General features: G+C 41.5%; 1 protein-coding gene across 3 annotated transcripts in view; it reads right to left on the bottom strand.

The window, feature by feature from the left end:
- Positions 1 to 20398, bottom strand: part of CD244 (CD244 molecule) — a 33043-nt gene extending 12645 nt beyond the window's left edge. For 2 of the 3 annotated variants that reach the window (XM_070497017.1, XM_070497018.1), the window contains exon 1: positions 19903 to 20163. In XM_070497017.1, coding sequence (XP_070353118.1) covers positions 19903 to 19963 — 61 coding nt within the window. In that variant the 5' untranslated portion in view covers positions 19964 to 20163. Of the gene's footprint in view, positions 1 to 19902 lie in introns of all 3 variants that reach the window. The other variant, XM_070497016.1, reaches the window with a different exon arrangement.
- Positions 20399 to 21899: the final 1501 nt, after the last annotated feature.

Consider the following 21899-nt stretch of genomic DNA (forward strand, 5'->3'; position numbering starts at 1 on the left):
AGACTCCAGATAATTTATGATCTGGGAACAGAATATACTTTTATTCTGCAGCATATACTTAATGGTTGAGATAAATAATCATCTAAGAAATTCTAATTCTGATAATGGAAGACCGGATTAAGACATGCTAACCAACCCTCCACTGAAAATAACTAGAAAAAAAAAATGGGCAAAATATAAAACCATGTTTTAAACACATCAGTGAGCTAATAAAACAGTGAAATATTATGGGGCCAAGATCTGGAAGAAGGAAACTTAGAGAGGTGAGACCAGCATTTTTGACTGATATTCCCTGGAGAGAATTTTCTAATTCCATAAAAAGCAGGAGAAAAGCTGAGAAGCCCAGCAGAGCTTACAATAAACTCAAGGAACTAAGAGAGCATGGAGTTCAGAGAGCTCCTCTTAAGAAGTGGCTATACCTAAAATCTATCAGATTTAAGCCTGGTACCATAAAAACACTACACACTAAGAATAAGACTGAAGAAGAAATAGACCGGTTCTCACAGGCACTGAAGCCTAGTTTTGAATCATCTCAACCCTGAATTGGATTAAAGTGATCTAGAATTTCTAGTATTTCTAAGCTGGCAGCCTACTAGAGGCAAGTATAAATTATTCCTGGAGGAAAATAAAACATCAACCAGAGCATTAAATTATTTCTAAAATTTTTCATACATAATGTCCAAAATGAAATAAAAAATGAATATGCATAAGAAGAGGAAACATGTCTGAAAACCAAAAGAAAAACCAGGCAATAGAAATAGACTCAAGGGGCATCTAGATAACAGAGTTGTCAGGCATAAACTTGAAAGTAATTATGTTTAGTATGTTCAAGGAAATAAAATATAAGTTGGAGAATTTCAGCAGAGCACTAGAGTGATAGAAGGCAAAAACGGCCATGACCCTTGCAATGTGACTTTGCAGTTCCTCCTATCACAAATAGATAGGGTTCACTTCCCCATCTCTTGTAACTGGGCTGGTCTTCTGAATAGAATGCAGCAAAAATGATGTTGTGCCAGTTCTAAGCCTAGGTCTGAAGAGGCATTGCACACTTATACTTGTTCTCTTGGAATCGTATCTATCTGACATGTAAACAAGCCTGAGACAGCCTGCTGGAGACTGAAAGATCACACAGAGCAAAGGTGAATCAACCCAGCTGAGGCCAACCTAGATCAGCCATCCCCAGCCAACCTGGAGGCTGACCATACATGCACGAGTGATACAGGCTGAAACCAAAAGATGGCCCAGCTGAGCCCAGTTCAAATTGCCAACCAGCAGATTCATCGACTAGATAGTTGCTTGTTGTTTTAAACTACTAAGTTCTGGGGTGGTTTATTATGCAGCAACAGTTATCTGATAAACTGGATTCTTTAAAAGAACCAAATGAAAATTGTAGAAATGAAATACAAAATAACAGAAAACAAACTCAATTGAGAGGTATAAAAGCCATTTAGATGCCACTGAAAAGGGAATTAGAAAACTAGAAGATAAGGCAGAATAAAATATCCAGATTGGAGTACAGAAAGACAAAGGGATGGAAATGCGTAAGAAAGAGTGAAAGAGATATCTGAGATATGGTGAAAAAAAAGTCTAACTAAAATGTAGTTGGAGACCCAGGACAGGAGACAGAGATGGTGCAGAAGAGATGATGGATGGGAATTTTCCAAAGCTGACAATAATCAAGAAGACAGATTTGTAAAAGGTACTACACACCCCAAGCAAGATTAAAACAAAACAAAACAGAACAGAAAACCTTAGGCACATCAAAAAAATTATGGAAACCAAAAGACAAGGAGAAAAATCCTAAAATAACCAAAGGGCGAAAAATTCCCTTCACAAAGGAAACAATTAATAGCTGACATTCCAATATAGATGCTAAAAACCAGAAGACAATGAAATGATATCTTCAAAATGCTGAAAGAAAATAACTTCCCAGCTGAAGCTTTATACTAGTAAAAAGATACTTCAGGGGCTGCCCTGCTGGCATAGTGATTAAGTTTGCACACTCCGCTTCAGTGGCCCAGGGTTCACCGGTTCAGATCTCTGGTGCAGACCTACACACTGCTCATCAAGTGATGCTGTGGAGGCATCCCACACACAAAATAGAGGAAGATTGTCACAGATGTCAGCTCAGAGCCAATCTTCCTCACCAAAAAAAAAAAAAACCTTCAAAAATGAAGATGAAATAAAGGCATTTTAAGAAAATCAAAACTGAAAGAATTTGTCACAAATAGACTTGCACTAAAGGAAATATCAAAGGATACTCTTCAGACAGAAGGAAAACGATCCAAGATGGAAACTCTAAGATAAGAAAAAATGAAGAGCAAAAGAAACAGTAAATATGTAGTTAAATCTAAATGAATGTTCACTGTGTAAAGACATAATAGTAATGTTTTTCAGAGTTAAAATATGACAGAATTAAAATACAAACAATATTAGCATTTAATTCAGGAACGGGACAAAAGAAGTTAAAGTGCCTTGTCCAGAAATTGACAAAAAGTACTATCCTTATATAAGCTTTTGATAAGCCAAGAATGTATGCTCTGAGGGGCTGGCCCCGTGGCCGAGTGGTTAGGTCTGTGCAGGCAGCCCAGTGTTTCGTTGGTTCGAATCCTGGGCGCAGACATGGCACTGCTCATCAAACCACGCTGGGGCAGCTTCCCACATGCCACAACTGGAAGGACCCACAACGAACAATATACAACTATGTACTGGGGGGCTTTAGGGAGAAAAAGGAAAAAATAAAATCTTTTAAAAAAACCCCAAAAAAGTATGCTCTGATCCCTAGATTAATTGCTAAATGAACACTAAAATAATACATAATGGAAAAGCTAATACATAGTGTGAAGAAGGAATGAATATACTCAATCCAAAAAAAAGGAAATAAAGGACATAAAAAGAAACATAGAATAGGTGGGACCAGAGAGAGTAAATAGTAATATGATAGAGTTAAAACACACAATTACGTTAAATATAAACAGACTTAGTACTCAAATAAAAGGCAAAGTTTATCAGACAAGATTTTAAAAATAACCTAACTGTATACTACCTACAAACACCATTTAAACGTTTTTTTAATGGAAAATATATTCCATAAAAATACTAACCATGAGAAAGCTGGCGTAGCTATATTAATATTAGTACCAGTCTACTCTGACATTCTGACACTTAAAGTCTAGTTAGAACTTTAAGGTAAAATGCATTACTAAATATAAAGAGAGATACTTCATAAAAATACAAGGTCCAATTCACTAGGAAGATATATAATAAATTTGTCTGGACAATTCAAAATTTGCTTCAGCCTTTAAAATATAAATTAAAAATTTACAGAAGTAAAAGGAGAAATATTTTAAAAATCCACAGTCATAGTAGGAACTTTTAATACATACCCCTAGTAACAGATAAAAAAAAAAGCAGGCAAAAAAAATCAATAAGAATATAGAAGATTTGAAAAACACAATTGATAAACAAATGACCTAAATAACCTGTTTAGGATACTGCACCAGTAATGTCAAAATTCACATTCTTTTCAAAAATACATGAACATTTATAAAATTTCAACATATGCTGGGCTACAAATCAATATAAGGAAAGATACCTTTCCTAAAAAATCTCTATTTGTTTGAGTGAACCCAAGGGTAAAATAAGAAATCACAATGGAAATTAGAAAATATTTTAAACTAATTAGCAATGAACATTCTATATATCAATACACATGGGATGCAGCTAAAGCCATGATTAGAGGGGCAATTACTCTCATAATTACATATGTTACAAAATAACAAGGCTGAAAATCAATTATCTAAGCATCAATCTCAAGAATCCACAAAAAGAACAACAAATTAAGCTCATAAAAAGAGAAAGGACTCAGAGAAAGAAGAAATGGAAAAACAATTACACAATAGAGAGGATCAACAAACCATTTTTTATTTTATAAAAAGATCAAATATGGTAAATGGATAGGCTGATCAAATGAAATGTGAAAAGGTACAAATAAGAAATACCAAAAATTTAAAAAAGATATCATTACAGATCCTACAGACATTAATAAAATTAAGTTATGAACTGTTTTCTGTCAATAAATTTTAAAATTTAGATGAAATAGAAAATTTCTACTATTAAGTAAATTCAATCTATACTGAAAAACCTTCTCACAAAGTAAACTCCAGAACATGATTAACTAATTTGATCTAATTAACATATATAGAACACTAGTCACAACAACAGCAGAATATACATTAATTTCAAGTGCACATGGAGCATTTACTAAAATAGATCACATGTTGTGCATTAAAGGACACCTCAACAAAGTTCAAAGTATTGAACTCATACAGATTATGTCCTCCAATCACAGTGGAATTAAACTAGAACTCAATAACAGGAAAATAACCAGAAAATCCACAAATGTTTGGAACATAAGCAACATATTTCTAAAAACTCATGAGTCAAAGAACAAATCACAATAGAATTTGGTAAATATTTAGAACTAAGTGATAATGAATATCAAAATGTAGTGTACAACTACAGTAGTGCTTAGAGGGAAATTTACAGTTTTAAATTCATATATTAGCAAAGAAGAAAGTTTGTAAGTCAGTAATCCAAGCTTTCTCAAGAAAATAAAAAAGGGAATAGTAATTATAATTATGAAGATGATAATAATAACCCAAAGAAAGTAAAAAAGGAAGGAAATAAAGGCAAAAGTAGACAACCATGGAATAGAAAGCAAATATATAGTGGAGAAAATCAGCAAATCCAAAAGTAAGTTCTTCAAATAAAAAATGTAAAACTTTAAGTATCTCTAGCAAAATCAATAAGAAAAAGAGTTAAAGTAAAAGGACAATATCAGACATGAAAAAAAGACATCACTAGAGATCCTACAGACATTAAAAAAGATAGTAAGAAAGTATTATGAACAACTTTATGCCAATAAATTTGAAAATTCTGACTAAATAGCTAAAACTTTTTTCCAAAATGCAGATACCAATCCCAACACAAGAAGAAATAGAAATTCTAGAGTCCTATATGTATTAAACAAATTGAATCCATACAAATCTTCCTACAAAACCTCAGGTTCAGATGACTTCACTAGTGAATTTTCCAAGCATTGAAGGATTAGTACTGAACTCTTTCATAGAATAGAAACTCATTTTTGAGGCCAGTAAAACCCTGATAGCAAAACCCAACAAGAACTTCATAAGAAAGGAAAATTATAGGCCAATGTCTCTCATGAACATAAATGCAAATTGAATATTAGCAAATTGAACCTAGCACTATATGAAAAGAATAATATGAGATTTATCTGAACAATTGAGATTTATTCTAGGTATTCAGTTTATTAACATTTAAAAAATAGAGTGTAATTCACCAAACAGAACAAAAGAGAAAAATAAACTGTCTTAATAGGTGCAGAAGAGAGTTGTTAAAATTCAACACACATTCATGATTTTTAAAAAAACTTTCAGCCAACTAAGAAAAGAAGGGAATTTTCTTAATATGATAAATATTTCTACCAAAAACCTACAGCTAAAATATTCAGTGATAAAATATAGAAAACTTTCCCTCTGAGTTCAGGAACAAGACAAGGACTCATAATCACCTCTTTTAGTCAACATTGTACTGGAGATCATGACTGGTTTAACAAAGCAAGAAAAATAATGAAAGGAATAAATATTGGAAATGAATAAGTAAAACTCTCACTATTAACAGATGATATAATTGTGTGTGTAGGAAACCCAGAGGAAAATGTAAAAAACTATTTAAATATATAAGTCGGTTTGGCATGGTTGCTGAATATAAGGTCAATACACAAAAATCATTTCTATTTCTACATCTTAGTACAAACAAATAGAAAATGAAATTTTGAAAACAATACTATCTACAGCAGCACAAAAAAGTCTAATGTCTAGAAGTAAACTCAACAAGAAATGTTTAAGACCTATACACTTAATGGACTAAAGATTTCTGAGAAATATTTAAAGAGCTAAATAAATGAAGGAGTATACCACGTTTTTTATTGGAAGCTAATATTGTTAAGATGTCAATTCTTTTTTTGTTTTTTAAATGATTAGCTGGGTTTTTTTTCTAGATTGGCACCTGAGCTAACAACATTTGCCAATCTTTTTTTTTCCTGCTTTATCTCCCCAAATCCTCCCCGTACATAGTTGTATATCCTAGTCACAGGTCCTTCTAGTTGTGGCATGTGGGACTCCACCTCAACGTGCCCTGACAAGCAGTGCCATGTCCATGCCCAGGATCCCAACAGGTGAAACCCTGGGCCGCCACAGCAGAGTGCGTGAACTTAACCACTCGGCCACAGGGCAGGCCCCTCAATTCTTCTTAAGTTAGCCTATAGACTCAATAGAATTCCAATAAAAATCCTACCAGGTTATTTTTACAGAAATTGATTTTCTATAAAAACATTCTAAAATTTATATGGAAATATAAAGGACCTACAATAGCCAAGGCAATCTTGGTGAGGAAGATTGGCCCTGAGAGAGCATCTATTGCCAATCTTCCTCTTTGTTTTTCACCCCAAAGTCCCAGTACATAGTCGTATATGCTAGTTGCAGGTCATTCTAATTCTTCTATGTGGGATGCCACCACAGCACAGCCTGATGAGCAGTGCTAGGTCTGCATCCAGGATCTGAACTGGTGAACCATGGGCCACTGAAGTGGAGTGCCCAAACTTAACCACTGGGCCACAGGGCTGGCCCCAGCCAAGGCAATCTTGAAGAAGAACAAAGCTAAAAGATTTTCACTATCCACCATGAAGACTTATTATAAAACTTGAGAAATTAAGATAGTATGCTATTATCTCAAGGATAGAAAAAATAATCAACAGGATATAAGAGTCTAGAAATATACCCACATTTATATAGTCTTTTCAACAAATGGTGTTGGGTCAATTGGATATTCATAAGAAAAAAATAAACCTTAACATCTCTCTCATATCATATATAAAAATTAATTCAAAATAGATCATAAGTTTAAATACAAAATCTAAAACTATAAAGCATAGGAGATTATCTTCTACATCTTGAGGTAGATAAACATTTCTTTAACATGACAAAAAAAATCACTAACCACAAAAGAAGACTGATAAATTGGACTTCATTAAAACTTAGAACTTCTGTTTGGCAAAGATAACATTAAGAGAATGAAAAAGCAGCCACAGACTGGGAGAAAATGTTTACAATATATATATTTGACAAAGGACTCATATCCAGAATATATAAAGAATTCCTACAAATCAATAAGAAATAGACTGGCAACCCAATAACAATAGCATGACAAAATGACAACAGACTTGAGCAGACAGTTTACAAAAAAGAATACCCAAACAGCCAATGAGCATGCAACAAGTGCCCAATGTCATTAGTTATCAGGAAACAAAGAGATTCCACTATATCCCCATCAAAATAGCTAACATTTAAAGGATTGAAAAATTTCAGTGTTGGCAGGGATGGGAAGCAACTAAGACCCTCCTTCATTGCTAGTGGGAGGGTAAATTGGCACAACCACTTTGGAAAATTATTTGACAATATCTTTTAAAACTAAGCTTACAGATGCCCTATGACCCAAGGGAATTTGTACATACTCAAGAAAATCCAGTGCTTATGTCCACAAAAACATACAAGAATGTTTATCATTCTTTTATTCATAATAATTCAAAATGGAAAACATCCCAAATATCTATCATCATTAGATAAAGACATAAATTATTTTATATTCATATAATGGAGAATTACACAGCAATGAAAAATAATAAACTACTTCTACAGGCAAAAATGTGGATGAACCTCACCAGCAAGGTGATTAGCAAAGAAGCCAGACATAAAAAATCATACAGTGAATCATTCTATTAACATGAATTTCCAAATCAAGGAAAACTAATCTATGGTGAGAAAGGTTAGAATATTGGCTACCTTTGAGGGGATTATCAACTTGGAGGGGGCACAGAGGAGCCTATTGGGGTCTAGAAATGTTTTACATCTCGATGTGGGTGGTGGTTACATGTACATACATATATAAAAGTTCAACAAGCTTTTTACTTAAATTTTGGGCACATAATAAAAAGTATCAAAAATAAAAGAGGAGAAATAATTACTTCATAGAGTTCTTCTGACCACTGAACTAAGATGTACTTTGATAAGAGCAAAATGTAATGTTGTCACTGCGGAAGCGTTACCACAGCCAGAGTGGACATATAGAAGATTTCCTCACTTATCTCTTAGCTAAACGCAACTAAAATGGTTCTGTCACCCAAATCTAACACTTGGGAAGGGATGTCCCACCCCACAAAGCAATTCTCCAAGACCAGCTGGGTGTCCTATAATTCAACTCAATTCTGACACTATCTACCTGGAGATAGCATCAGATCCCACAGGTTAAGGACTCAGTCCTACAGAGTGCCCTCTGCCCCCCACTACAGACTCCAGGTGATAACCTGGACTTCTGACCCACTGGCTATAGATTAGAGGTTCCAATGATCCCCTCCTTGGGTTCAATTAATTAGCTGGAGCAGCTCACAGAATTTAGAGAAACGTTCTACTTACTAGATTACTGATTTATTATAAAAGAATATAACTCAGGAGCGACAAGATGGAAGAGATGCATGGGGCAAGGTATGAGGAAAGAGCATGGAGCTTCCATGTCCTCTCCAAGCTCTCCACTCTCCCCAAATCTCCACGTGTTCACCAACCTGGAAGCTCTCCCAATCCAGTCTTTTGGGTTTTTATGGAGGCTTCATTACATAGGCATGATTGATTAAATCATTGGCCATCAGTGACTGATTCAACATCCAGCCCCTCTCTCCTCCCCGGAAGTGGGGGACAGGAGAGGATGGGGTGGGGTGAGACTGAAATTCTAACTCTTTAATCACCAGATTGAGTCCCTGGCAACCAATCCCCAGCCTTAGGTTACCTAGGTGGTTTCCTTCTGTCGCCTCGTTAACATAACAAAAGACCCCTTTATTGCTCTCACCACTTAGGAAATGCCCGGGGTTTTAGAAGTTCTGTGCCAGAAGCAGGGTTGAAAACTAAATATATGTTTCTTAAAATAAATCACAATATCACCCCATCTCTTGGCTAAATATCAGAAAAGTCTTCCTGATTCTAAATTGCTCAAATGACAACCAGAAATCATTGGATCTGAAAACTTAGAAAGGTAAAATAGACTAGAAAGTAGATTAGGCAAATTTACAGACTGAGAAAGAAAATATCCTAAACCTAGATTCCAGGTACATCTTTAAGAATGAATGAGACCCTCTGAGGCAATGAGAAGACCATTGACTCCTTATTCAACAAATATTTGTTGAATATTCTCTGTGTTTAATGAATACTCATTGCATTAAGGCAGAATTTCTTAACCTTGACACTTGAAATTTGGAGCCTATTAATTCCTTGTTGAGGGGAAAGTGGGAGCTGTCCTGCGCATGGTAAGGATGTTTAGCAGCATTCCTGGCCTCTATCCATTAGATGCCAGCACCCTTGTCCCCACTCATGACAAGCAAAGTCATTTTCAGACACTGCCAAATGGGCCTAGGGATGGAAGCGTGGGGTGCAAAATTGCCCCCAGTTGAGAACCACTGCTCTAGACTTTGGGATATGGGGGTGAGGAAGAAAGACAGGGTCCCTACTCTCATGAAACTTGCATTCCAGCTGGGGTACACATCATAAATAAGTGAAAAATTAAACAAAATTCTTTCAGGCAGGCATAAGTGCCATGAAAAACATTTAAGAAGGTGATGTGATGGAGTGTGGGGACTTCTACAGATTCACGGCCAGGGAAGATCTCTTGGAGGAGATGACGCTTGAGCTGAGAAATGAAAAATATAAAGGGTCCAGTCAGGAGAAGAGCTACAGACAAAACATTCCAGGTAGAGGGAACAGCAACTTCAAAGGCCCTCTGGGGACAGGGAATCAAGCAGAAGGTGCATGCTTATGCAGAATATTAGAGATGGAAGAACTAAGAAGGATGGTTTTCATGGTAGCATTTGCAAAGAAATAGATACAAGTCATAAGTCTTCATTTCCTAGAAACAGGACATCACCTCCATAGACTATGGAAAAGGGAGAAGATACAGCAACTAGATTACTTTAAAGAGATTAGCCCAGGCAAGTGGAGTGGGGGAGAGTTTTGAATAGAATGGTACACAGAAAGATGGAAGTGCCCCTCATACATAACAAGCAAGTGCTAACGGGTGAAGATATGGAACTCCTGGATTGGTTAACCGGCAATAGCAGGGTCAGTCATGTGAAGGGTCAAGGCTGAGGCCCGATAGAGAGCTGCATCAAAGCATGTACGTTTTACTAGCCAGGCACTAGGCCAAGTGATGAGAATCCAAATCTCCACCCCTAAGGCACCAGTGGGCCAAGACTACAGGTGAATCTTGAGGATTTCACAGGAGACAACACCAAGAGCAATAAGACAAGCCAAGTCTAAGGGGTCCAGTAAGAGATGCTTGCCACAAAACCAAAGTGTATAGGGCAGGGCAGATTTAAAATAAAATTTGGAAGCCAAATCATAACAAGAGAAGAACAAGACCAAAATAGAAGCATGTGAGGATAATAGTTGGGAGCTGTGAAGAGCCAAGATAGTTGGTGCACACATGGGTGCACCTTACTGGCTCAAAGGCGGGGCTGAAGTTCTGCCAGTACACACCAGAAAGCCGTCCTGGTTTCTCAAAGTGGGCCTCTGTTAGGAGTGGTTGTTGCTCATGCTGTCCCTGATGAGGATTTTAGGCTGGTTACTTTTAAAACTGCAGATGAGAAGGGGGCTGTGAGGAGTGGAATGTGCTTGCCCTTTGATGAGAGATATCTGCATTTGTGAAGGAAGTCTCCATCTGTGCGGGGTGTCTCCCTCTCTACCAGGAGGAAGGCAGGATGGCCTTATCTCTGGAAACTCTTAATGGGGAAGACAAGGACTTAAGTTGTTTACTGTCTGGCAACCTCCTGTACCTGCCCCCCCCCCCATCGTCCTTTGTCTTTAGCTGAAGATAATATTTAAGCGGTGGCCTCTGCCATGTACTTATTCCGGTTTGATTCTTATCTAAAAGTTATAAGGCCACCCAATAACCAGACCCTACAGGCACTGGTACCATTTTAACAACTCTTTTTACATATTCTTTCCTTTGTCTTGTAAAGAGGTAACTCACATACCTATGCCTTAAATTTAGCCTTACTCTCCACCTATGTTTGCAGCAGCAGCGGTGGCAGCAGTAGCTGTGACTGCCCATGGGTCCTGTCCCCATGCCAGCAGCAGCAGCAGCAGCAGTGGCGACAGCAGCAGCTCCTCCTGCCCATGGGTCCTGTCCCCACGCAGCAGCTCTGACTGCCCATGGGTCCTGTCTCCATGCTATTCCACACTATTCTCTAAATAAAAGAGCACTATTGCCAGACCTCGAGAGTCCAAGAAATCTTTCTTTCGACTCCTCGGCTCACCCACCCCGCATCAACCTCACTCTTATTTTAAAGAACGAGGTTTTTAAGGGAACTGGACAAAGACATAAAAGAAACGTTACAATCCCTGTCTTACTGTGCTTAGAGAAAGATGGACCAAAAACAGCGAACTCAGATGCAATGTGAAACGTGCTATGGTGGTATGCCCAAGGTGTGATGTAAGCACCAGGAAAGCGTGCCCCACTCTGCCCTGGGGCACTAGGAGTTTTTCCCAGAGGAAGTGACCTAGGAGCTGCCAGGTGGTCCCCTGGTCTGCCTGGTGGATGGAGAAAGGAGTATCAAGGAGGGCATTACAGGCAGAGCGGCAGCCCAGGTAAGGATAGCCACATTTCTGGCTTAGAGTCAGGTAAGGATGGTAATAAAGCTCTCTCCAGAAGGTTTGGAGAGCGAGATGATAGAACATAAATTTAATTTTTAGGAGTTTTTGGTAGTCTTATTTTATTTTTATCTTTTATAAAATTGTGAGAAGTAGCACAAATATTAAAAGGTGCCCAAAATATAAATGCATTATAGATTAATGAATGATTATAAAGTAAATTCCTATATAACCACCACCAGATCAAAACACAGAACTCTTTCTCATTCCCCTTTGCTATCACAAAGTTGAATATGAATTATACAGGAAAATGATTAAGTTATTGACTAGACTGTTAAATACTTAAGGAATCAAGTATAGTCCTGAGGCTATACTGCCTTTTTGGTCATTTTCAAAATTATACCATTATATTTTCTTTTATTTTTATGTAATATTGTATTAGTTTATACGCTTAAGAAAGGTTTGTCTCCGAAAGCAAAGGAGCTAGGAAAGAAGCTACAAGAAGAACACCAGGTGTTACTTTGGTTTGTTGTTTTGGTTTTTGTGAGATAATAGAAAATACGAATATTGGTCTCTGCCCCTGGTTCCTGGAGCAGGGCTTCTAAAACACTTCGAATTTCCTAAGTGATAAGAGTACCTCTTGTTCAATTATTTGGTCTTTGACTCCGTCCCTGACACAAGGCTCCTAAAACCCTTGTAAATTCCTAAGTGTTAAGAGCACTAGGAGCATCTTTTGTTCTAATGAGGCGACTCTGAGCGGGTTGCTGGATGGCTCCTGGATTGGGGGTTGGTCACCAGAAAAACTAAGCGATGGTTAGAAGCTTAGAATTTTCAGCACCGCGTCCCACTCTCCAGAAAGGGGAGACAGGGCTGGAAATGGAGTTAATAATTGATCATGCCTCTTTGAGAAAGCTCGATAAAAATCCCAATAGCACAGGTTTCGGGGAGCTTCCAGGTGGATGAACACATCCAAACCAGGAGAGTGACACACCCCAACTCCACAGGATCAGAAGCGCCTGCACTCAGGACCCTCCCAAACCTCACCCTATGTATCTCTTCATCTCGCTGTGCTTCTGTATCCTTTATCATATCCTTTAATAAACTGATAAACATCAGTAAGTGTTCCCCTGAGTTCTGTGAGCTGCTCTAGCAAACTAATCAAACCTGAGGAGAAGGTCATTGGAACCTCTGCTCTATAGCCAGTCAGTTGGAGGCACAGGTGATAACCTGGACTTGCAACTCACATCTAACGTGGAAAAGGGAGCAGTCTTGTGGGACTGAACACTTAACCTGTGGGATCTGATGCTCTCTCCAGGTAGATAGTATCAGAATTGAGTTGAATTGTAGGACACCCAGCTGGTGTTGCAGAGAATTGCTTGATGTGAGAAAAACCCTCACAATGGGGGACCAGAGATGACAAAAGTGAAGTGCTCTGTATGACTAACAAAGGAGACATGCAGGAAAGAAAGACAGGAGGGAAAAACCAGATGGTTTTCCACTAAAGTCTTTTACATAGGAGGAAATTGAACTAAGAGCAGAAAGCCAGCAGGAAAGGAGCAGTTGAAGAAAGATCAGAGACATTAACATGGACCAAGTGGGTCCTGGATGACCTCCTGGATGAAGCAGTAATGTCCAGAGCACACGGGGAAGGACTGGCTAAGTAAAGGAGGAGAGCATCTTAGCACAAAGCAGAGGCGAACGTGTTGCCCCTGGGAGTAAGTGGAGCAGGTTGACGTTAGGGAATCCCTCACTGGTGTCTCCAACATTGGGGAATTGTTAGTGGGACTGGCAGAATCCCTAACTGGTGTCTCCCTTTTCTTGGAGAAGGACGGTGTAGGCTGAGAGAGGCTGTGACAGTGGAACAGACCCTTGAAGAGATGATGAAGTTTTGGAATCACCTCTTTGGGAATGGGGGAAGCTGTGGATCAGAAACAAGGATTCCCGAGACACTGAGGCCCAGCTGAGACTGCAGGCTCTGAACCTGTCGTTGCTCTTTGTTCTTGAATCTTTTTCTGCACCTTCGACAGCCCAGTGTGGGAATGAGGAAGATTGTCAGAGTGAGGCAGGGCTGGATGGGGCTGGGGGCTGGGGTGAGGTTGTGAGGTGGATATGGTGGAAAGGCAAGGGCTCAAGTTACTATGGACTGGGTATTGTAACTGATACAAAAAGACTGCAGTCCCTGTCCAGAGGGGGGTACATGCCCAATGGAGAGACAAGAAATGCCAGTATGAACAGCTAACTTCAACACAAGTTCTCACATACTTAGTGAGAGATAGAGGAGGCCCCAACAATGAGTGCTAGATTATTCAGAGGGGAGAGCCCACAGCAGATTCCGGTGGTCAGAGGTGGGCCCAGGGCTGTTGCTACTGCTTAGCAGCTTCAGGGCCCCTCTTCCGGTGGTTAAGAACAAAGAGGTAAAACAGTAGCTCTGCAGAGGGAGAGCAGAGGACAGGTGATGAACTCAGCCTCCTCTGACCTGAACCTGCTGCTGGGAGGAGGGGTGAGGCCTGAGCTGGGGGAGGGGGAAGGGGAGAGTCTCAGAGCGGTATAACTCCCACCAGCCAACAAAAGGATGTTGAGGTTTTCTCAGCTCAGGGTTATGCCATCAGGCTTGGGGGGAAGGTAACAGAAGTGGTTCCTCCTGGTGCCTGAGTGAATAGAGCCTGGTTGGTGAGATCCCTCAAGTGCTGGAGCAAGGCCAGCCCGAGTCAAGGCGGAATCCTAAAGTAGACAAAGTGGCCTCCAGGGCTCACGTCGCACTTCACCTTCTCTCTTCCTCTCAACCTAGCCTCATCCTTGGCGACTTCCTATTGACTTTATGCAACCCCCTCACCTCCATCAGACATACTTGGCCCCTGTCCCACCCCTTGTACCACTGACCTGAATCATCTCATCATAATACTGTCTTCCTCCAAGACAGCAAGTGCATTTGCCTTTTATGAGTCCCTTCAAACCCTGTGTTTTCTCTACTTCTGTTTAGGCTATTCCTCTGCTTAGATTCTCCTCAACTTTATCCCTATCTCTTGCACTTTTATTTATACTTCAAGGCTGCTTCCCCAGTTTCCCCACCTAAAAGGCACCTCCATCTTCTCAGTGCCCTTTGTACCCTAAGTGTAGCCTGCCTATCAGCGGTGCTTGGCATTTTCTGTCTTCCCTTGTAGTTATTGTCATTGTACGTGCCTATTTTCCTCGAACTATCTGAAAGAGTCTTAAGGATAGAATCAAGGTCTCTTTCATCTTTGTTTCCCCACAAAATCTTGTATAGTTCTTGGGGGCATAGTAAGGGCTTAATGAAGCTACTTAGCTAATTAATTAATTAGTTAAATTCCAGAATGCATCTCAGTTAACTTCCAGAAGTGACTCTGATGTGGGATTTTCATGTGGAATACCAGGAAAGCCACAGCGTTGTGGTTCCTTTGGTTTTGACCTTCACCTTACAGGCTCCACACTCCTGTGCTTTCATCTCCCATTCGCAGGCCCTCAGAACAAAAAGCCATGGCCTGGAAGCAACAGGGAACGCTCATGCACTGTTGGTTCAATCACTTGGGAAAAAAGCTTGGCAGCATGGGGATGATCTTCCCCCTAGGGATGTATGCAAGAGTCACATATGAACAAAAGCATGTACAAAATGCTCAGAGAAGCATTATTAGAACAGAAAGGAAAAAAACCCTAGAAATGACCCAAAGGTTCATCAATAGTAGACTGGATGAATAAACTATTATAAAGTCATACAATGAAATACTATACAGCCATGAAAATGATCAGCTACAAGTAATAACATAGATAAATCTCATCAGATGTTGAGCAAAAGGAGCAAAACACAAGAATACATACCGTATGATTCCATTTATATACAGGCAAAACTATTAGAAATCAGAATAGTGGTTGTATTTGTAGAGAAGAGACGAGGTCATGGATGGGAGAGAACATGGGGTAGATACAAAGATGTGTTCATTTAACAATAACTCATTGGGACAGCGAGATGTGCATTTCTAATTTTGTGCACCTTTCTGTACACACCCCACACTTTAATAAAAAAGGTTTGTTTGTGGGCCGGCTATCCCTAGAATGATTTTTATAGAACTGGGTCCCTCCTGGATGGTGCAGTAGCCCTGAGTTCTCTGAGTCCCAGTCTCTTCCTGTGCCCAGCTACTTCACCAGTCACACTTTGAGGGGAGGTGCAATGAGGAAGAAATGAGCAAAAATGACTCGAGCCTTCTTAGAATTCGCCTGGACCCCAGCCAGAGCAGCTGCAATCAGAGACTCCTCCCTGAGAAGTGAAAATTTCAGCCCAATCTACATGAACGGTGGCGATGCTTAGGGCTAATCTGTGAGATGCTGCTCCTGTCCTTTCTTTTGCCTAGCACATCTCACCCCAGGCCCTGCAGCCCCTGGGCGTTCACAGCCTCCAATGTGTCCTTTGGAGTTTCCTCAGAATGCACAGCCAAAACCTGAATTTAGGGTCCAATATGAACTTTCGGACCCAGGCCCACTCCTGTGGACAGTGATTTGAAGGTCCCTGCTCCCCAACACATCTGACCCCAAAATCATTCTAATCTGCCTCTAAGATGCCTGAAAATAATCCATTTATTCACTCAGCTATCATATTTTGAGCACCTAATGTGTTGGGCACTTCGTCATGTGCCAATCACAGCTGTAATTAATATTGGCTCATGTGACAGATTTGACTCCATGAGCCAAGGGGCCGTGTACCTACTCACTCCTGAATCCTCGATACCTGGCCTGGTGCCTCATACAGAGCTGCTCAAAACATGTTCAAGGGAAGAAGGGGAAGAAAGAGGGAGATGTTATTGTGAAAACAATTAGAATATTTTACAACAGGAGGTAATAATATGATTAAATGTCTTGAATACATGTTCCTTTAAGTTAAAAATGTTGAAGTCTCCCTAAGATCCTGGTTATGACAATGAGAAACCCTCAGAAAAGGTCACACATTAAAACTTTATCATCTTGGGGCAGGCCTGATGGCCCAGTGGTTAAGTTTGGCATGCTCCGCCATGGTGGCCTGGGCTCAGTTCCAGGGTGCGGAACCACACTACTCGTCTGTCAGGTGCCATGCTGTGGTGGCAGCTCTCAAAGAAGAACTAGAAGGATTTACAATTAGAATATCCAACCATGTACTGGGGCTTTGGGGAGACAACACAACGAAACAAAACAACAAAAACAGGAAGACGTGTGACAGATGTTAGCTCAGAGTGAAACTTTCCCAGTCAAAAAAAAACCCCAAAACACAAATTTATAAACAAAACAAAACAAAATAACTTTACCACCTTATCTCAGGATTCTCTAACTCGCATTCTCTTTGATTAATTAAAGTCAATAACGTTACCGAATAGTCTCTTTTTGACTCTGATTATAAAATTAAGTGAAATATATGCCCCAGCTCCAAAGAGCTGAATAACATGAGTGTCCATTTTGGGATACTTGTTGTCGCTCAACATCTTTCTAGGCACTTTATATCCTATATCTCATCTAATCCTCACACATCCCTATGAAGCAGGCACCACTGTTGACTTCATTTCATGGGTGAAAAACTGAGAAACAAGAGGTTAGTTAACTTCCTCAAGGCCCCCAAAGTAGTTCCTGGTTTAAAATCTAGAACAGCTGTTCCCAGTGAAACTCTCTAGTAGCCGGATAAACTCTCACTTTATTCCAGGATGATTTAAAGTATTCACTCATTCAATAAATATTTTTTGAGGGTCTACTTGTGCCAGATGCTGTTCTAGATGCTGGAGATACAGCACAAACAACAGACACAAGCCCTGGCCTCCAGGACCTTACATTCTTGTGAGGTAAAGAGAAGCCTGGGAGACAGAACATAAAACAAGTCAACAGTACAATATGTGACACGGACACCAGCGCTGCGAAGAAAAAGGAGTGGAGTTGCAGGACGGCGGGGTTGACATTCTTAGTGGGGAAGTCATCGCTGAGCAGGTGGTATGTGAGCAGAATGTGGAGGGGTTGAGGGCAGAAGCTCTGCAGCGAGCGGTGAGGTGAGGGTGGGGCAGGAGCAGCATTCCAGGTGGAGAAAACTGAGTGCGAGCCCTGGAGTGGAGGTGCTCGAGGACCCGCGGCCAGTGTGGCTGAAAGGCAGTAGCCAGAGGAAGAGGAGGTGGCCAGGGCAGCTGGATCATGAGGGCCACTGTCAAATGGAGGCTTTTACTCCGCACGAAGGGAGAAGCATTTGGAAGACTTTTGCGAAGCTCAGGCATAATGACTGAAGGTACACGATCCTGGTTGGATTCTGGATCGAGAAAAAAGTGCCATGAAGCATATTATTGAGAGAATTGGTAATATGTGAGTACGGACAGTGTATTTGATTGTATCAATGTTAAATTTACTCAATTTGATAATTGCACTGATATGTGTTATGATATGGGAATTTCCTTTCTTAGAAGATATGTGCTAAAATATTTGAGAGTAAAGGGCATGATGTCTGCAAATTACTCTCAAATCATTCAGCAAAAATAATTATTATCATATATTTACATACACACACATGTATATGGAGAGAAAGGGAAATAAATTCTCTGTGAGGAAATGTTAACAACTAGCAAATCTAGTTGAAGGAAATATAAGGATCTTTTTATTATTCTTGCAACTTCTCTGGAACTCTGAAATTATTTCAAACTAAAAAGCTTGAAAATTAAGACTGATAAACAGAGCTGTTTCCATCAGCTTACACCAGGCCAGGCCCACAGACACAGGACACAGCAAGAAGACAGAGAAGCTCCCTAAGAGCGAAGTCCACCCTCCCTATGCCCACAGGATCACTCAGCCGCTTCGCCCTGCAGTGGTCTGGCATAGCCATGCCCAGAGACAGTGCTGAAGCCCGGGGCATGGGGACAGAGGCAGCATCGTCCCCCTGTTACACAGGCTCACAAACTCAGAGTTAGCCTCAACCTTCTGTCACTCTCATCCCCAAAGCCAGGCACAAAATCCTGTCAGTCCTACCTCAGCTTTCTGATGTGCTTTCGAGGCTACTTAGATCAGGTTCCGACCTAGCTCTCTTGCCTAGGATCCTGGGTCATTGGGTCCCACCAGCTCACACACATGGCTCCAGACCTGTTTGCTCCCTGTTCCCAGTCACGCTCCGCCCTCCCCTGCCTGTATTCATCACAAATGTCAAGACCCCCTAGCCTAGACTGTCTTCTTGAAGGACACAAGAGTGCTCGGGGGCTCAGGAATTGAACTGAGTACCCAGGGAGGGGAGTTTATTCCATATTGGGCTTCTCACAGCCACTGGACAAACACCTTGTGCCTCAGTTTCCTCCCGTCGTATCTGTGCACCCTCCTCTTACTCAACCCCCACCCACGATGCCCCTTGAAGAACCGCTGACCTAAAATGCAGGCTCTAAATCTCAAAGCACCTTAGACTCCAAGGTTGGAGAAAGAGGGGGAGCAGCCCTCCACTGAGTTCCCCCCAAGTAAACATGAGATGGCTCGGCACCCAGCTGACAGCTTCCAGTTTGCTGTGGAGCTTCCTAATATTGTCTCCTTCTCCCCGCTTCCCCACGCCCTGCCCCTAGCCAATATTACCCTAATAATTCTCAGGTACCCATGGCCTCTGGGCTGCTGGAGGAGCTGAGTGACAAGGGACCAGGCCACGAAGGCAAAGCCTCTGTCCTGATTGTTGGCCTGCCCTCCCTTCCTCTGTGCTCCACTTTTCTCCCTGACAGGGAGCAATCTGTCCGTCTCTGAGCTCCAGAACCACCCAACTTCCTTGTGAAACACAAGCCCAGAGGCCACTTCTCCTCTCTGCTGGTAATCGCACCAAATTAGAGGGTGTTTCCTTTGTCCTTCTCATAGTCAAGGGGAAGACAGTTTCTGCCCACTATACAGAAAGTTAAACTGAAGCCAGTGGAAAGGCATCTCCTTGCCCAAGGCTTCCTGGATTATTGGTGGTGTGGCCCGGTGCTCTGCTCAAGGACCTCCCAACCCACCACCAGCCTGTCCTGTCTGACTTAGCCTGTCAGGAGCTGCTCAGAGTCCCAGTCCCGGATGACCACATAAGCAGTACAATCTAGAGGCTCTGGGCTCTGATCTCCCTGAGGGCCACCGCCACTAGTCCATGCCAGTCCCCACCCCATGACAGGCTGGGCCTCCTTACCTTGGCCCTGGTACCTCTTGGGGAGCAGGAGAAGTATGAGGGCAAGAGCTTGTCCCAACATCCCCAAAGGACAGAGGGGCCAGGCTGGCTCGTATCCCACCAGATGCTCTGCTGTGCACAGGCTCAGCAGTTGCCAGTCAGCAGGAGAGTGACAGGGAGCAGAACTGTCTGTCTGGCCACAATTTCCTCAACTTGAGTCTGTTCTCATCGGCTGAGAGCTAACAAGGCTGCTGAGGAAGCCCCAGTCCCTGGACTTGGTCTGACAGTTCCCACAAACTGAATTTGCAGGGTTTGCCTCAAGTGGGCGGGTGCTCGGAGTTCACAGTGACTCACAAAACCAGCTTCAAAATCTTGTCCTTCGCTCAGCCCCAGCCCGTTGCTTCATTCAAAGGACGGATGCCTAAGAAATGTTCCTATTTTCTCCATCCTACTGGGAATATGAAGAAAACTACGTGGGGACCAAACAGCCATTATCTTAGATTGTCTCAGTCCAACTGACAGTGTGAAGCTGGAGGGGAGAGAGGGTGAGGAGGGTGTGGTGTGAGAAGTGGAACCCTCGATAACTGGGTGAAATGTTGAAGGAGAGGAGTGGCTGGGAGACATAGGAGGAGGCCCAAAGATGGGGGACGCTAGACAAGCCTAACAGACCTGGGGATTCTCTGCAAGTCAATATTAAAGTTTGAGCACATGCAAATTAAGATTGTTTCTTAAGAATTTGTTTTTGCTCTAGTTTCCTAATCGTACTTCTAAATTCCCTCCCTTCCTGTTTTTCTACTTTCCCTTGGTAGTTCTCTATTCCTTTTCTTGCCTTCTCTCACCTAGACAGAATGTAGACCCATTTTTGCTGTCTTCTCACATCTACACTTCAGCTCCACCCTCCAGAAAGGCCAGGTGGCTTTAGACTCTCCTCACACCCCCATGGAGGGGTGGAGGCAGTGGCATCCCGCCTTCTACGGAATGCACTTGCTTTGAGGCCATATCCCAGGGCTCTGTGCCTTCTTCTTTCTTCTCCTTTCCCCTTAGCAAATAATTTCAGTTCCCTTCAGGTCAGCCCTTCTTCTCTTTATCCATCTTTTGATCCATTTCCAGTCACCTTGTCTGAAGATGGGCTGAGGGGAGGCAGACAGAGAGCCTCGGCAGCCAATGAAGGCAGTGATACCGACCCTGATGTCAGTTTCCCCACATTAAACCCAGCATATATGGGGTTAAAACCAAGACACTCATTCCCTGCTTGCCCTCTGGTTTCCTGGCTCCAGAATCCACTATCCTCCATGGAGACAGACACCGTCAAGGACAAGCACCTGGATTATCTCCTCCCCGCAAAGAGATACAGGCTGGTGGGAAAGCTGCTGACCAGCAAGGCCGTATGCCCCCCTCCCCTATCTAAAACCCCAAATAAAAACCCTTCTTTTTAGCTTTTTGGGGAGTTTGGGATTTCAGCGTTAGCTGCCCTCTCTCCTTGCTCAGCGCTGTGCAAAAATAAACTTCCTACTTTCTTCCACCACACCCAGTGTCTGCGATTGGCTTGCTGCACAATGGGTGAGCGAACTCACTTCAAGTTCGGTATCAGCAGCAGTGATGTTCCAGACACAGCACTGGATTAGGAGTCAAAGATATAGACTTGAGTCCCAGTTCAGTGACTCACGACCTGTGGGATCCTGGCCAAGTTACTTTCCAAGCCTGTGGGGTCAATAATACTCCCCTTCTTCACAAGGTAGTTTTCAGGATCAAATTAAAAACTGTACCTGAGATTATGCATGGAAAAGACTCTAGACATAGGAAAGATTTCTATTTGGTTTTTCAAACGTAGCCCTACATAGCTTCTTCCAGTTGACCTAATGGTTATCAACTCTTCTCTTCTTTGTCTCCTCCCAAGAGGCAGCCCTCAATTCTGGGGAGTTTCCTTAGAGTTGCTGTGGCCATGCCCGTGACCTTGAGAAATGGTACTCAAGATGTGATGCAACAAGGTAGCATAAATTTCCTTCTATGAAAGATGG

Source organism: Equus asinus, chromosome 25, assembly GCF_041296235.1.
Source record: "Equus asinus isolate D_3611 breed Donkey chromosome 25, EquAss-T2T_v2, whole genome shotgun sequence".
Taxonomy (NCBI): domain Eukaryota; kingdom Metazoa; phylum Chordata; class Mammalia; order Perissodactyla; family Equidae; genus Equus; species Equus asinus.